Below are 15,318 nucleotides of genomic sequence, written 5' to 3'. Positions count from 1 at the left end.
TGCGTATGTTGTGTGTGTTGTGTGTCGTGAGTGTGTGTGTGTGTGAATGTGTGTTTGTTGAAGTGTCAGTGTGTGTGTGTGTGTGTGTGTGTGTGTGTGTGTGTGTGTGTGTGTGTGGGGGTGTGTCTTAGTGTGTCTTTGTGTGTGTGTGTGTGTCTGTGTGTTTGTGTGTGTGTGTGTGTGTGTGTGTGTGTGTGTGTGTGTGTGTGTGTGTGTGTGTGTGTGTGTGTGTGTGTGTGTGTGTGTGTGTGTGTGTGTGTGTGTGTGTGTGTGGTTATGTGTCAGTGTGTATGTGTTGTGTGTTGTGTGTGTTTAAGTTGTCTGTGTTAGATTAGATGTGTGTGTTTGTATTACGATGTATGCTTACCTGTTTGTAAATATGTGGGTGTGTGAATAGTGTGAGTGGATCTATACAATAGCGCGTGTGTGTGTTTGTGTGTATGCCTATTAGTGAGTGTGCGTTAGTGCGTGTGTCTGTGTGTGTGTGTGTGTGTGTGTGTGTGTGTGTGTGTGTGTGTGTATGTGTGTGTGTGTGTTTTGAAATGTGTGTGTGTGTGTGTGTGTGTGTGTGTGTGTGTGTGTGTGTGTGTGTGTTCGTGTCTCTGTGTGTGTGTGTGAGTGTGTGTGTGTGTGTGAGTGTGTGTGTGTGTGTGTGTTCGTGGTGTTACCATGTGTTTGTGTGTGCGGCGTGTGTGCGGCGTGTGTGTGTGTATGTGTTTGTTTGTGTGTCTGTGTTTATGTTTGTGTGTGTGTGTGTGTGTGTGTGTGTGTGTGTGTGTGTGTGTGTGTGTGTGTGTCTCAGTATGTGTGATTGTGTGTTTTTGTGTGTGAGTATGTCTTGTGCACGTTTGCTTGTGTGGGTATTTGTCAGTGTGAGTTTGTGCTAATCTGTGTGTGTGTGTGTGTGTGTGTGTGTGTGTGTGTGTGTGTGTGTGTTTGTGTGTGTGTGTGTGTGTGTGTGTGTGTGTGTGTGTGTGTGTGTTTACTTATTTAAAATAATGCATTCCCACCAAATTTTGTTGTGGATATATATATATATGTAAGGTTGGAGACATGGTAAGACTAAGAAATATGGAGAAACAGAAAAGAGGAAGAAGAGTCACAGTCGACAAAGGAATAATATAGTAAGTTGAACAATTGCAGTGTGTCTTTATGTGTTGAAGTTCCGATGTTGTTGTCGCAAAGAGATCCAAAGTGTACACTCTTTATTTGTAAACGCAAATCTCAATGAAGTGTTCTTGCAGCTATTAATTGCACAACAAAAAATCGAGACAACACTGAAGAAATTGGAGTCAGCAGGTATCATCCAGACATTGTTTGTTGTGTGCCCTACTCAACAACCATTCTACATTTCTCGAAGAGTGACCATCAAGGAGAACACAAGGCTGTAACGGCACTTCACAATTGGGGCAAAGTTTTCATGGCCTATTATTAAAAAAGTACTAAATTAATACATTCACTTGCATCAGCTATCCGTTCAGCCATTTTACCTTATATCGACAGTACACTTACTAGTAGTAAACGGTTTTGGACAATCAATGGTAACATATCAGTTTACTACTGGCCCACACGCTCGTAAATTGAGAATAGCACGTAAATCGAATTTACGATCATGGTATTGAAACCGTAAATTACGCCGATGGTCCTCGTAAATAGGTGCATTCATTCGTAAATAGACGTATTTGTTCGTAAATGGCAACTTTACGTTTATTTATGGTCATTTACGTTGCAATTACGCGTCATTTACGTTGCAATTACGCGTTTTTTTCGTTGCAAATTACGAGTTATTTACGATTGTTTTACATAGGGTTTACGACTCGATTTACTCTAACTTACGTCAATTTACGTTGTGAAAACGATTCATATACTGGGCATTTACGTAAAATTTACGTCTAAGTACGGCCTACTTACTTTTCAATTACGGTCATATACGTAGCAGTTACCTAGAATTTACGACTGAGTTTCCGTATATATGCATGCAGTAACGCGAGAGTGCAAATTGCCACACCGATATGCAAATTTCCTTTATTATCAAAATAATTATGTTAATTACAAAATGATATAATACAAATTACAAAATCACAAAATAAATTATTTGACAGTTCTCTTGATTCCATATAATTTTTTCCTGCTGAATGAAGAGATCAATGATAATGTCATGAACGTAAACATGTAGATAATGCTAATACATTTAGTGCCCTTGATGTCAGTTGTCTTCTTCTGCATCCGGGTAGAATCGTCTTCCCATCGATAATTTGAATTATTTCAATCAAAAAAGAATCTGTATCAAAAAGATGTCTAATTGTAAGTCAGTATCTATATATAGCTATTATTAGAATACCTGTCGTTTAGCTAAAAGTCCCAGCGCCACAGGCAGCCCATTGTCATGATTGTTCAAAACCATGCACCTGTTGCTTGGAAGTGGGTACGCTACATGCAGTTGTCGCTAGCCCTGCAGCTTGAAAATCTATTTCACCTGTTATCACAAAATGAATTTAAATATTGTGATAATGAACTACAATTGTCACGTGCACGACAAATACGTAGTTCCGAGCTTGCAATTGGCGACAGCTGCAGGTTTCCCAAACCTCCATCACCAACTGCCTGTTCATGATCAAGAGGATGTTGTGATGAGTACTGCGTTGGTAACGTGGCGCGACATACGAATCTGGAATTCCTAGAATGACGAGGCCGTTGCGATCGTCTAGATGCACACGGGACAAAATTTATCCCAAAAATGCATACAACAGTGCAGACTTGCGCTGTCTCTTTCTCCTGTTGGCTTCTACGATGCAAACGCACTCGTTCTACAACTGCATTGTGCTTCGTCAAAATAAGTTTGAACGCTTAAAAGAGCGTGACTCCCTACCCAGACCGATTTTATGAAAAAATTTATTTCTATGAACTCTTTCCTTTATAATTTCACTTCGTCATCAATTGCTACATCTGCAAAGTGACAATATGCAAAACTCCTGGCTTCACCTTCAAATCGACGTGCATTCTTGAGTAACCCTTCACTTCGAATTCTGGTATTCCTTTCCTCCTAGTCAGAAGCGACGATACAACATGACTAGGGTGCGACTCCAGTATCCTCCCAACCCTAGGTTGCACGTAACGTCTTGTGACCTATAAAGCTGCGGTTAGCTAGAAACCTGACAAGGTCAGTCAGATGATTGTTAGGGAAGTGCAACACGTTTTTCAGTCATTTTCCAGAATGATTCATAGTGACCTAGTCCAAAAATTAGAGACGCCTGATTCTTTTGCCAAGAGCACGGCCTTGTCGCTACCAGGCGTCTATGCGACGCTTGCGGCAGTAGTCTTCAAGACTGACTATCAGTCAGATTTTGGAGTTTACATACTTTTTGGCTCGCAAGGTATTGCTGTAGTGTTGTGTGTTAGCTAGAATGAACGGTATCTAGGTCTAAGCTACTCTATAAGGTTCCACAAGCTACCGCTCGCCTCAAATCCCGTGTTCGCTCGCAAACCACGTCTGCCGACTGGTCGTCTTTTTGTAGAGAGATGTGTGCTATCGTGCTTTTGAGGCATACAGAGGACGAAAAGCTAGGTGGTGAAGGCAGAATAGTGGAGATCGACGAATCAAAGTTCGGTCAGCGAAAGTACCAACGTGGGTGCGCTGTCAACGGGCAGTGGGTTTTTGGAGGAATTGAGCGTGACAGCAAACGGTGCTTTCTCCAGGTACATGCTACAATTCTATGTGTACATTATTATTTTAGTGATTGTTACTTGGAGCTGATTTTGGGTAGTTGATCTAGGGTCGCATTTAGCTAATTAACAGTGGCTTACGTTTAGTATTCAATATTTAATTTAGGTTGTTGACTTAGAAGTCGGGTATTGTTAGGTTGTACAAGACTGCATGTCGACAACTTTACTTGATGTAATCCGTGATCATGTTCTCCTGGCCACAACTGCGGTAAGTGATTGCTGGAAAGCTTACAACTGCCTGGAAGAAGAAGGCTATCGCCACTTAACCGTCAATCACTCATTGAATTTCGTCGACCCTGACACCGGAGCACACACACAAAACATCGAAAATACGTGGATGCAAGTAAATGTGAAACAGGATCGCAATTTCACATGCAGTTGCTTGACTTGTCTATACCCTAATTGTTGTGACTACAAGCTAAACGGTCACTTCCTTGCCATGGCATTTCTCATAATCACCTGCAATCCTATGTGGTGGAGTTTATGTGGCATCGGCGTTTTGGCGGAGAAGATGTCTTTCTGACATTTTTGTCATGTCGCTGAGGTTAGTCTGCATTATTAGGAAATTGACAATTTTTTGTATTTCCCCCGACGTGCACGTAATCGAGTACAACTTCTATACTGTGACCATGTTTAAATGGAGGCTCTAGGGCAAGGGGGAGCAAAGCAACTGATGGGGTGGGAGCACCTCGCCGCAGTATACTGAGAACCACCCTTGCCAAAGTTGCCAACTTAGAGTTGAGATAAATTCGTAGGGGCGGTAGCGTCCGCTCCTAGCTGTCTATGGTCGGTGGAAGGATCAGTCACCAGCCGGTGTTACGTAGTTTGTATTGCGACGCAGGAATTAAACTCTAGACACAGCTTCTACTTCAACATACACTAACTACTATTTATATTTACAGGTATATCCACCGACGACATTATAGAGCGAGCTGGTACTCGATTTTGGGTTATTAATTTGGTTTCCAATTTGTGTTTTGGTGTGTTTTCTGTTAATTTACACGCGACTGGTTCGCGTGATTCTTATTTTATCTAGAGTCCTTGGTAAACATAAATACCAGAATAGTACGGTACCTACTAACTCGATTCATCATAGCTTGACACCAGCGAAGCCACTCCACGAAATGAGCCAAGAGGCCTCGAGATCGAATCTGCATGGGATCGGCAAACATGGGCATGCGCAGAAAAAGGATCACGCATGGCACACAGGCACAGAGGAAGCCACAACAGAGGAAGGCACAGGTGGAAGGGGAGGACAGGATTCGTGAAGAGAGGCTCGGGAGACCATGGGGGCAGACAGAACGCAAGGCTACTATTAAAAATTTAATTTTAAAATTTTTAATTCCCTGAAGCGCTAAACCCCGTTTACCTTGGCGCGCCCCCATGTCAATCAAAAAACCTGTGGTTGTTTAATTACCCGCACGTGACTGAATTAGCATTCACGAGACTGGTTGGGGGACACTGGAGTCGCTCCCATGACTAGCTCTATTCGTCTCTTAAAGTGTAGAAACAGTGTCTGTAGCTTACGTCTAGCTCACTTGCATGTTTCCAACCAACCTCGCAACTTGATGAGAACTACCGGCTTACTCGACCGTTGCGCGAAGACAGTATGGACACCATTACCTTCTTCTTCTATTAAGTAAGTTGGCAAACCTAAAGCGTAGAACCAAAAAACTTGGCACGGCGATTCGTTACGTACACGAGGTAGAACTGATGATGGATCGATTTTTACCTCCGTTACGCTGACGAGCGCATTTGACGTCTTGGAGCTTTAAATTTCATACACCTCGAGGTAGCGAAACTCGGCAAAATGAGCTTGAACGCACAAAAGAATCTAATCGCATCAGACTGTTTGCGAGCTATGTAGCCTCGCGTTCCCTGCACGTTCGAGCGAAGCGAGCGCGCAGTAACCATTGCAACCTCGTTTAAAACAACGGAGGCGTGTCTTGTTGCTAGGGAGACAAATTGGCCGTTAGACCGTTGAAACTCTACTAGCATTAACAAGTGGTAAATATTGGAATGTTTTAACTGATAGTTTATATTTAACAGATCTGTCATGAATTATAATGATTATATTTTGTCAGTAGGGGATCAGGCCCCTTCTGACAAATTCTTCAACGCTTTTCGGGAGAACAGAATTTTGTAATCGCATATGTATTTTACCTCATCTAAACTCCAAGAAAGAACTCAAAATAATTTGCTAACCAGGTATTGAAACCTTTGTAAAGAAGTTTAACTTTCTACTTCTTTGAAAATGCTAATTGACCTGGACAGTCTTTCAAAGTCATAGAATCCTAATGCCTGTTTGGAACTCATGTTTGTAGCTCCAATTGTAGCCTTATTTAGTAACAACACAAAAATGACAGTCAACCCAAAACCACCCCGACCTGAGCTCGTCAAAACCAAATACTAGAGCTCCCGAATGTCACAGTGATACGATCTAGCAGTAGTTGTTGTACCCCTGTAAAGTACCTAGAACCAAAGTGAAATCACTTGCTAGAACATGAAATCACCGCAAACTAACAAGCAATATTGTCAAACTAACTAGATAAGTAGTGAATGATAATCGTGTAAACTAACTAGAAAATTAACAACTTAATAAAAGCGCGAACTAAGTAGAAGCATTGTGGAGACAGGAAAAACTTACCAATTTTTTAAATATTGCGATAACAATGTAAACTAACAAGAAACAATGTGATCACATTTTAACAACCCGATAACAGCGCAAATTAACTACAGTCTTGTAACACTGCAAACTTATCGGGTATAGGTATATAACATTGCAAACAAACTAAAATAAACGGTATAACAGTCCAGAAATACTAGAAACAACGTGTTTGTGTCGTGTTCTACGACTCTGTTAGGTATTACCTAGTACACACACGAGAGGCTGCGGTTCCACGTGGCTCTATTGTCAGACTCACACCACGCACCCTCAAGTTACACAGTACCCGTATCTACCTGCTACTATATATAGTCCATATATACTCTACATCCCTTTTTCTTTAAACACAAAAAAAAAAAAAAAAAAAACTGCAACACAACCATCTAGACGTTCAGTCATTATACAGTACTGTCAGTTTTTTTTTTTTTTTTAGCTACGTAACATAGTCTTGAAGATACTTTGGACTCTTCACCACTCGTCCACTTCTGGTAGTTCTCGTTGAGTTGTCTTGGGAGGTAGTGGTAGATACTGGCCGGTTCTCTATCTGTCTCTTCGGTGTTTTCGTAGTCTTTGACTGTACAACTTGCTGAGGTGCATGGTTGTCATTCCTTCCTCCTGCTGTGTCCTTTACCTGCTGGGTAGGAATCCTCACTGGTTCTTCCTTGACCTTCCTCAGATGAACCCTATTGCGTCTCAATTCTTTACCATGTTCCGTCAAGATTCCATAAGATCTATTGGGTAGCACATTAGTCACTACTGCCTTCGGCCACACTACGTCTCGTTTCTGTGTTAGTGGCTGTACTCGTACCGTATCACCTGGACGCAATTGTGGCAAATCTCGAGCGTTTCTGTCGTAATTCGCCTTTTGTTTCTCTTTGTTGACCCGCTGATGGTCACTCTCATCTGGATTCATCTTTGGTTCAAGAAGACTAGCTTTCGTCGGAAGAAGGGTGCGTGTTCTCCTATTGAACAGTCGCTGTGCTGGACTTGTGGCAAGTCCTTCACTCGGGGTGTTCCGATAATCAAGTAATGCTAGGTAAACATCTGTACCTGCTTCTCGCGACTTCTTGAGAATTCTCTTGGCTACTTTAACTGCATTTTCAGCTTTTCCGTTACTCTTCGGATATCCTGGACTTGCAGTATTATGTTGAAAATTCCATACGTCTGCAAAATGAGCAAATTCTTGTGACTGAAATTGCGGCCCATTATCGCTAAACAAGTGCTCAGGAATTCCGTGTCTAGCAAATTGTTGTTTCAATGATTTGATCACAGACTTCGACGTTGTTTCATATAGTCGCTCCATCTCAAGAAAATTGCTTTGGTAATCTGATATTACCAAGTAGTGCTTGGACCTATACTCAAACAAATCAACTCCAACTTTCACCCAAGGTCGTTCTGGGACATGGTGCGATACTAGTGTCTCCTTAGATTGCTTCACTGGATACTTGTTGCATTCTTCACATGACTCTATCTTGTCTCTTATCTGTCCTGTCATGCCTGGCCACCAAATACTTTGTTTTGCACGACGAATGCATCCATTGATGCCCAAGTGCGTCGAATGTACTCTGTCTAGCATATAGGATCGCAGTTGATCCGGGACTAGAAGTCTGTCTCCACAAAAGACTAGTCCATTCTGTACTACCAGCTGATCACGAACACCAAAATAAGGGGTCAGTGCTCTCGGTATCTGCTTCTTGTGATCTGGCCATCCTGAAAAAATCATTTCCTTTAGCTGCTTAATACCATCATCCGCGATTGTTGCCTGTCTAATCTTTTGTACTGTTTCAGGTTTCAAAGATAGCAAAGCATTGTCTTGTTCCTCATCTGCGTCTATTGCCATAATATCTTCCCGATTAGTCTCTTCTCTAGATCTTCTGTCACTCTCTACTGGTGCTCGGGATAGAGTGTCTGCTAAATGCATATCTGTTCCTTTCTTATATCGAATGGTGATGTCATACCGCTGTATACGTAACAACATACGTTGAAGACGTTTTGGCGCTGCCTGCAACGGCTTCTTTGCAATCACCTCTAGCGGTTTGTGGTCGGATTCCACATCTACTGCACGACCATAGGTATACTGATCAAACCGTTCGAGTCCGTAAACTATCGCTAACAATTCCTTTTCTATTTGCGCATAGCGCTCCTCCGCATCTGTGAGTCGTCTGCTAGCATACGCTACAGGTTGCCCGTTTTGCATCAACGCAACACCGAGTCCAACACTGGACGCATCACATTGTAGCGTAACACTATCTTCAGCTGAAAAATATCGAAGAACTGGAGCGGAACTAACTACTGCTTTTATCTGCTCAAAAGCTCTCTCTTGCTGATTCGTCCATTTCCACTCCACGTCTCTTCTGGTCAATTGATGTAGAGGTTCACTAATGTCAGTTAGATTCCGAAGGTATTTGGCAAGATAAGTTACTACTCCTACCAAACGACGAACTGCTGCCACGTCATTCGGTCTGTCCATTGCTAGAATAGCTTTCACCTTTGCTGGATCTGGTCTCACACCTTCCGTGGTCAAGATGTGACCCATGTATGGAACATTCGTCTTTCTTATGCTAAGTTTGTCTCGGTTTAAACGCACTCCTCGCTCCTGACAACGTCTCAAGAGCTGTTTCAGCTTCTTCTCATGATCTGCTACTGCGCTCTCTTCAGTATCTCCAATGCCTGCGATCAGAATATCATCTGCAATGGCCCACACACCATCAATGTCAGCAACCATTTCGTGCAGTCTCCGTTGGAAAACTTCTGGCGCTACGGAGATGCCAAACGGCATACGTTTGTAACAATATCTACCAAACGGGGTACCAAACGTCGTCAGCTCCCTTGACTTCTGATCCAGTTCAATATGCCAAAAACCACTTTTTACGTCAGCCACCGTAAAAACTTTAGCATTTGCTAACTGCGGTAGGATATCATCCAGGACTGGTATCTGATACCGCGATCTCTTCAGCGCTCGATTCAGAGGTTTGGGGTCTAGGCAGATCCTGATGGTACCGTTCGCTTTCTTCACGGCCACCATACTAGACATCCATTTGGTCGGTCTACTTATCTTTTCTATTACTCCAGTCCGCTCTAGTTTGTCTAATTCAGCTTTCAACGGTTGTCTCATCGCTACAGGAACACGTCGTACGGGAATCTGAACCGGTGTCACTGTCTCATCTATGTCAAGTTGTAACGGCTGTCCTAACGATCCAACTTTGCCGTCAAACACTTGCGGATATCGCTCACTAACATTCTCTACCGTCATGAGATCCTTGTCTGTTTCTACAGCGGGGTGTGTAGACGGAGCATCCAACAGCTGTATTCGATCATACTGCACTGTCACTAATTGCATTTGTTGCGCCGCACGTGAACCCAAAATAGAGACTGCTGCTCGATCAACTACTACGAAATGCGCACGGTAGTTTCGATTATTTCTAGGATTCTTCAATCGGAGCGTACAGCGTCCTACGGGAGTCACCTTCGAACGATCATAGAGGGTTAGAACCTGAGGGGTAGACTCCAGTTTGACATGTTTTGGCACATCAGCTCTCCGTATCACATTACACGAGGCACCGGTGTCAACTTGAAACTGTACCATCGACTTGCCTTCCAACAGCATTGTTGCCATGATCTGTGGTCTGTACTTCGCTGTCCTAACTGCATTGACATCATGCTGCCCTGTCAGAGTCAGCGTCATGAGCTCTTCTGCCTCATCACTACTTACAGATTCCTGCGCACAGTGTACACGCGACTTCACGCTTGGCTGACTACGGCACTTCCGCGCATAGTGATTTAGTTTGCCACACTTGCTACACTGCTTTCCGTTCGCTGGGCAGTTCACGCGTCCCTTTGCATGCTGCAAACCACAATACTGACATTCAGTCTTAGCGCTCACCTTCACTGTGTCTTTAGACTGATATCTCTTTGACTTCACTTTGGAGGACTTGGGTACGTACTGCTTCTGCACCCTGTGTACTTCAGTATCTGCTCCGCTCATCGTCTTGGCCCTCTTCTCGGTAGCCTCATACGCCCTGCATAGATCAACACAGTCTGCTAATGAGAGATTCTTTCTTTGCAGGAGTTGTTTACGCAACCCCTGATCATGCACACCACACACGATTCTATCACGGATCATGTCGCTTTCTTGGTCACCAAACCGACAACGTTGAGCTTGCTCTCTCACCGACGTTAGAAATTTGTCAAATGGCTCACCATGATTCTGCCGCCTCTGATCAAGGACAAAGCGTTCGTACGTAACATTTGCTTCACCCACGCAATGCGCTTCCATTAGCTCAATCACTCTTGCCATATCCGTCTTCTCCGCCTCCTCTGCGAATGGTAAGCTATTGTATATGCGCAACCCTGCTCTACCAATGCATGTGATAAACGACGCAAGCCTGTATTCATCTGGCTGCGACGTCATCCGCGTCACGGTCTCGTACGATCTCCAGAGTTGGCTCCATTCACGCCAATTCTCTGCCAAATTACCTTTTACCTGAAGTGGTCCAGGACTGGGAAAGGTCGCTTGAACTAGCAGTTGAGCCGCTGCGCATGCAGCTCCAGCTGCAACGTCTTCCGTGTCGTCACCTTGCCGGTCGGGCACTTCCCTGGCTTCCAGCTCAGCGCCGCTTCGTGGACTGTCTTCAGTACTCATAGCGCTAGCACTCCTGACACCATGTGTCGTGTTCTACGACTCTGTTAGGTATTACCTAGTACACACACGAGAGGCTGCGGTTCCACGTGGCTCTATTGTCAGACTCACACCACGCACCCTCAAGTTACACAGTACCCGTATCTACCTGCTACTATATATAGTCCATATATACTCTACAGTGTTGACAGTGCATACGGTGTAGAAGGATTGTGCATGACACCAGTGAAAACTGAGTAGACTAACTAGCAACAAGGTGAAAACAGTCACTAGAACGTGACATCAATGCATACTAGGTACTGTAGCTAGCAATATTGTTAAAGCAGTGTCAAATTACTAGAAACGTTGTGATACCTGTGCAAACTAACTAAAAACAAGTGAAAACAGTTGCTATAATAATAAAGTAGTAATATTGTTAAAGCAGTACAAACTGACTACAAAACAATACACTTACAAAACAACGTACTAAAAGTGCAAACTAAGTAGAAGCATTGTGGAGACAGGGCCAACTTTAAAACAAACATTGCAATAACACTTCAAACTAACAAAAAACAATGTGATCACAGTATAACAACCTGATAACCGTGTAAGAAACCCTTGAAAACAGTCTTGTAAACTCCAATATTACTAGGTATAGGTTTATAACGTTGGAAACTAACTAATCACTACAAAAGTCCTCAATGTACTAGAAACAAGGTGCTGACAGTGCAAACAGAGTAGGATTGAGGCACCCAGAAAACTAACTAGAAACGTCATGGAAACAACGTAAAGTAACTAGAAACAACGTGAAAACAGTTGCTAGAACGCTGCATCATTAGCTCATACATGTACTAACTAGCAATATTATAAGTCTAGAACATTGAAAACTAACTAGAGCTACAAGTGTCATAAACAGTAAAACAAACCAGAAACAACTTGTTAATAGAATTTTAAAATTTTTTCTCTGAAGAAAGAAATAGATGTAAGAATTGTATAAAAAGTAATAGAAACAAGATCTATAGATAATATGAACCAAAGCCAGACATCATTAGTGAATCCTTCCAACCCACTAGAAGTAAAATGTAGGGAATATGGTTGGAAGGATTCACTAATGATGTCTGGCTTTGGTTCATATTATCTATAGATCTTGTTTCTATTACTTTTTATACAATCCCTACATCTATTTCTTTTTTCAGAGAAAAGTTTTTAAAATTCTAGTTTGGCAAGTTTTTAAGAGTGCGAAAGCACAACCTACTCCATTAATTAAACAAAGATTTTATAGCCTAACAAATATACACATTTCCTAAATCACACTTGGTCTGCATGTATAGTGTCACATATCTCGAGCTTGTGATTCCTAGGTTTACAGTGTACTTGCAAAATATGCTAAGAGCTATGCAGTGTTTGTGTATAGGTGGTTTGAATCAGACGTTAAATTTATTTGCAATAATACCACTAGAAGAAGAAGGAGGAGGAGGAGGAGGAGGAGGAGGAGGAGGAGGAGGAGGAGGAGGAGGAGGAGGAGGAGGAGAAGGAGGAGGAGGAGAAGGAGAAGGAGAAGGAGAAGGAGGAAGAGGAGAAGGAGGAGGAGGAGGAGGAGGAGGAGGAGGAGGAAGAGGAAGAGGAAGAGGAAGAGGAAGAGGAAGAAGAAGAAGAAGAAGAAGACAAAATCCAGCAAAAACTCCGAAACTGACTAGTGTTTTTCTCCTTCTGAAGACAATCTGAGATCAATTTGGAAGCAGTCAAGCGTAGTTGAACTTGTAAACTTTTCTATCTGTCGTCTTCAAGATATTCAGCCACGTTTTAAGGTGATTTCTAAAGATCTAAAATCTGACCACGCCCACACAGCCTGGTCAATCCCTACATACAGCAGGGGCGTCGGAAGGGGGTCGGCCGCACGGGCATGGCCGTACCACTTTTCGAAAAATGGACTTTTGCCAGTCGGCCATTAGCGTATACTTCCGGTTTAGGGTTAACTGATTAAATAAGTAATATATTTCTAGTTACGTTAGCATTCCGTACAGCTAGATTTTCAGGCGGTAATTTATAAATTTACGCTCAGTCACAAAGATGAGGCTGGCAACGCGAGGACACGGCAGCGGTAGATAGAGCGCACGCTAACCATTTCCGTGTGCTATATGCAGATTGACGGGATTCCAGATGTCGGTGATCAGCCCTGTCAGCCTCGCCGTGCTTCATTTCCAAAAGTTTCGTTTGGGGAAAAAGCCCCAAAATCAAGATCATTTCAAGCTGCTTGGTTCGACAACTGGCCTTGGCTTCATTGGCACTCCGTTGAGAAAGTGTTCTGTCACGTCTGTGTGAAGGCTGCGAAGTCTGGCAAGCTGAAATGCAAGACTGCTGAGCAGGCATTCATCTATCGCGGAGTTCAAAACTGGAATGATGCCACCCGCTTATTTCGTTCACACGCGAAATCAGACTGCCACAGAGAAGCGGTTGAGTCACTGATCACGCTACCTGCCACAACAAAGCACGTTGGTGAACTACTAAGAACTCAATTGGTTGAAGACAGAAAGAGAAACCGGGCCAGCCTCCTTCGCATTCTCAGGGCGCTGAGGTTCCTGGCACGTCAAGGTATTGCCCTCCGCGGTTCCGCCCTCACCAAAGAGATTGATAGCAATTTGTCACAGCTCCTTCGTCTTTTTTGTGAGCTTTCTACAGATCTCTCCGATTGGTTGCAGAAAAAGACAAATAAGTACACAAGTGCAGACATACAGAATGAGCTGCTGAAGGTGATGTCACTTCGAATTCTTCGAGATGTCTCAGCCAAACTTGAAGGCACACCATACACCATTATGGTAGACGAAACCACTGACGCAAGTACCCAGAAGCAGGTTGTAATAGTTCTACGATGGGTGGATGAAGACCTAGAGCCTCATGAGGATTTTATTGGGCTGCACATCACTGCTTCAACTGATGCTAAGTCCATTGTAGCAATTATCAGGGATGTTCTTGTTCGTATGAACCTTATTCTGACCAACTGTCGTGGTCAGTGCTATGATGGTGCAGCTGTGATGAAAGGATGTCTATCAGGAGTTGCTGCTCAACTCACTCAAGATGAACCACGAGCATTGTTCACTCACTGCTATGGTCATAGCCTCAATTTAGCCTGCCAAGACACCATCAAAGACATAATCCCTATCAAATATGCCCTTGACACAACATTTGAACTGTCAAAACTTCTCAAGTACTCAGCAAAAAGAAAGTCTGAGTACAAGCGACTTCAAGCTGAGATGGCTCCTCAAGACCCTGGATTTAGGACACTATGCCCTACGAGATGGACCGTTCGAGCATCTTCTCTGCAGAGTGTTATGCAAAACTTTTCGGTCATCCAATCCAGCTTAGACAGTTTTGCAGATATGGCAAAACGAGACCCAGAGATGTCTGCTCGGTGTACTGGTGTTGCTGCTCAGTTTTCTTCATTTGACTTTCTCTTTGGAGTAGCATTAGGAGAAAAAGTCTTGAAGTTGGTTGACAATCTGAGCAAAGCTCTTCAGCACAAGAAGATGTCTGCTGCACAAGGTCAAGTGTTAGCAGAACTTACCATCAAATCTCTTGCACTAATGCGTACAGAAGCTGAATTCTCAAATTTCTGGGAAAAGTTGATAGAGAAACAAAGCAAAGAAGATGTTGCAGAGCCTTCCCTTCCTCAGAAAAGGAAGCGTCCTTGCCAATATGATGAAGGAAGTTCGGGACACTTCGCAACATGTATAGAAGATCATTACCGGGTTATGTATTTTTCCGCTTTCGATATGGCAATTCAGTCTATCAAAAGCAGATTTGACCAGCCACACTATAAGATATACAGCAAGCTTGAATGCACACTTCTGAAGGGTGCTGCTGGAGAGAGCTATACGAATGACCTGTCTAGCATACAGGAGTTGTACTGCACAGACTTTGACAGCAATATCCTCCAGACGCAGCTATTGATACTGTATTCTCACTTTAGAGAAACGGCAGTCACACCAGCCCTGATGGATGTTGTGGACTATGTTAAGTCACTAGGGAAACCCGGCCAACTCCTGTTGTCTGAGGTGGTCAAACTTATACGCTTGATCCTTGTTGCTCCTGCAACAAATGCAACTAGTGAAAGAACGTTCTCAGCTCTCCGCATTGTTAAAACATACCTTCGGTGCACTATGACACAGGCAAGGTTAAATCACCTTTTAATGTTGCATGTGCACAAAGAAGCATGTGATAGTCTTGATCTAGAACTATGCATAGATGATTTCTGTAGGGAATCAGAACACAGAAGAAACATTTTTGGCTCAATGTAGATTTACGTACAGAAATA

At 43.2% G+C, this 15,318-nt stretch overlaps 3 protein-coding genes across 12 annotated transcripts; 1 reads left to right on the top strand and 2 right to left on the bottom strand.

The window, feature by feature from the left end:
* Positions 1-2,011: 2,011 nt before the first annotated feature.
* LOC134183101 (uncharacterized) lies at positions 2,012-11,166 on the bottom strand. 10 transcript variants are annotated; one of them, XR_009970442.1, is made up of 6 exons: positions 5,456-5,758; positions 5,251-5,376; positions 2,983-3,043; positions 2,342-2,476; positions 2,190-2,281; positions 2,012-2,131 (listed from the first exon to the last, which is right to left on the bottom strand). XR_009970442.1 is itself a non-coding variant. In XM_062650561.1 (4 exons), exons 1-2 carry the CDS (start codon positions 11,028-11,030, stop codon positions 2,468-2,470), a joined length of 768 nt encoding a protein of 255 aa, XP_062506545.1. In that variant the 5' UTR covers positions 11,031-11,166; the 3' UTR covers positions 2,012-2,131; positions 2,190-2,281; positions 2,342-2,467. The 10 variants fall into 10 exon arrangements, 6 of the variants coding, with proteins under 6 accessions (XP_062506545.1, XP_062506547.1, XP_062506542.1 ...); XR_009970440.1 differs by having other exon boundaries at positions 2,342-3,043; positions 5,456-5,759; XR_009970441.1 differs by lacking the exon at positions 2,983-3,043 and having other exon boundaries at positions 5,456-5,752.
* On the bottom strand, positions 6,442-10,258 carry LOC134183099 (uncharacterized protein K02A2.6-like). Its single transcript, XM_062650557.1, has one exon. The coding sequence runs from the start codon at positions 10,071-10,073 to the stop codon at positions 6,822-6,824; it is 3,252 nt and encodes a 1,083-aa protein (XP_062506541.1). The 5' UTR covers positions 10,074-10,258; the 3' UTR covers positions 6,442-6,821.
* Positions 11,167-13,759: 2,593 nt separating the features above from the next.
* LOC134183674 (zinc finger MYM-type protein 1-like) lies at positions 13,760-15,301 on the top strand. Its single transcript, XM_062651260.1, has one exon. It carries the CDS (start codon positions 13,760-13,762, stop codon positions 15,299-15,301), a length of 1,542 nt encoding a protein of 513 aa, XP_062507244.1.
* Positions 15,302-15,318: the final 17 nt, after the last annotated feature.

The sequence above is a fragment of the Corticium candelabrum genome, chromosome 8 (genome assembly GCF_963422355.1).
Source record: "Corticium candelabrum chromosome 8, ooCorCand1.1, whole genome shotgun sequence".
Taxonomy (NCBI): domain Eukaryota; kingdom Metazoa; phylum Porifera; class Homoscleromorpha; order Homosclerophorida; family Plakinidae; genus Corticium; species Corticium candelabrum.
This window is presented reverse-complemented; position numbering and strand designations above follow the sequence as displayed.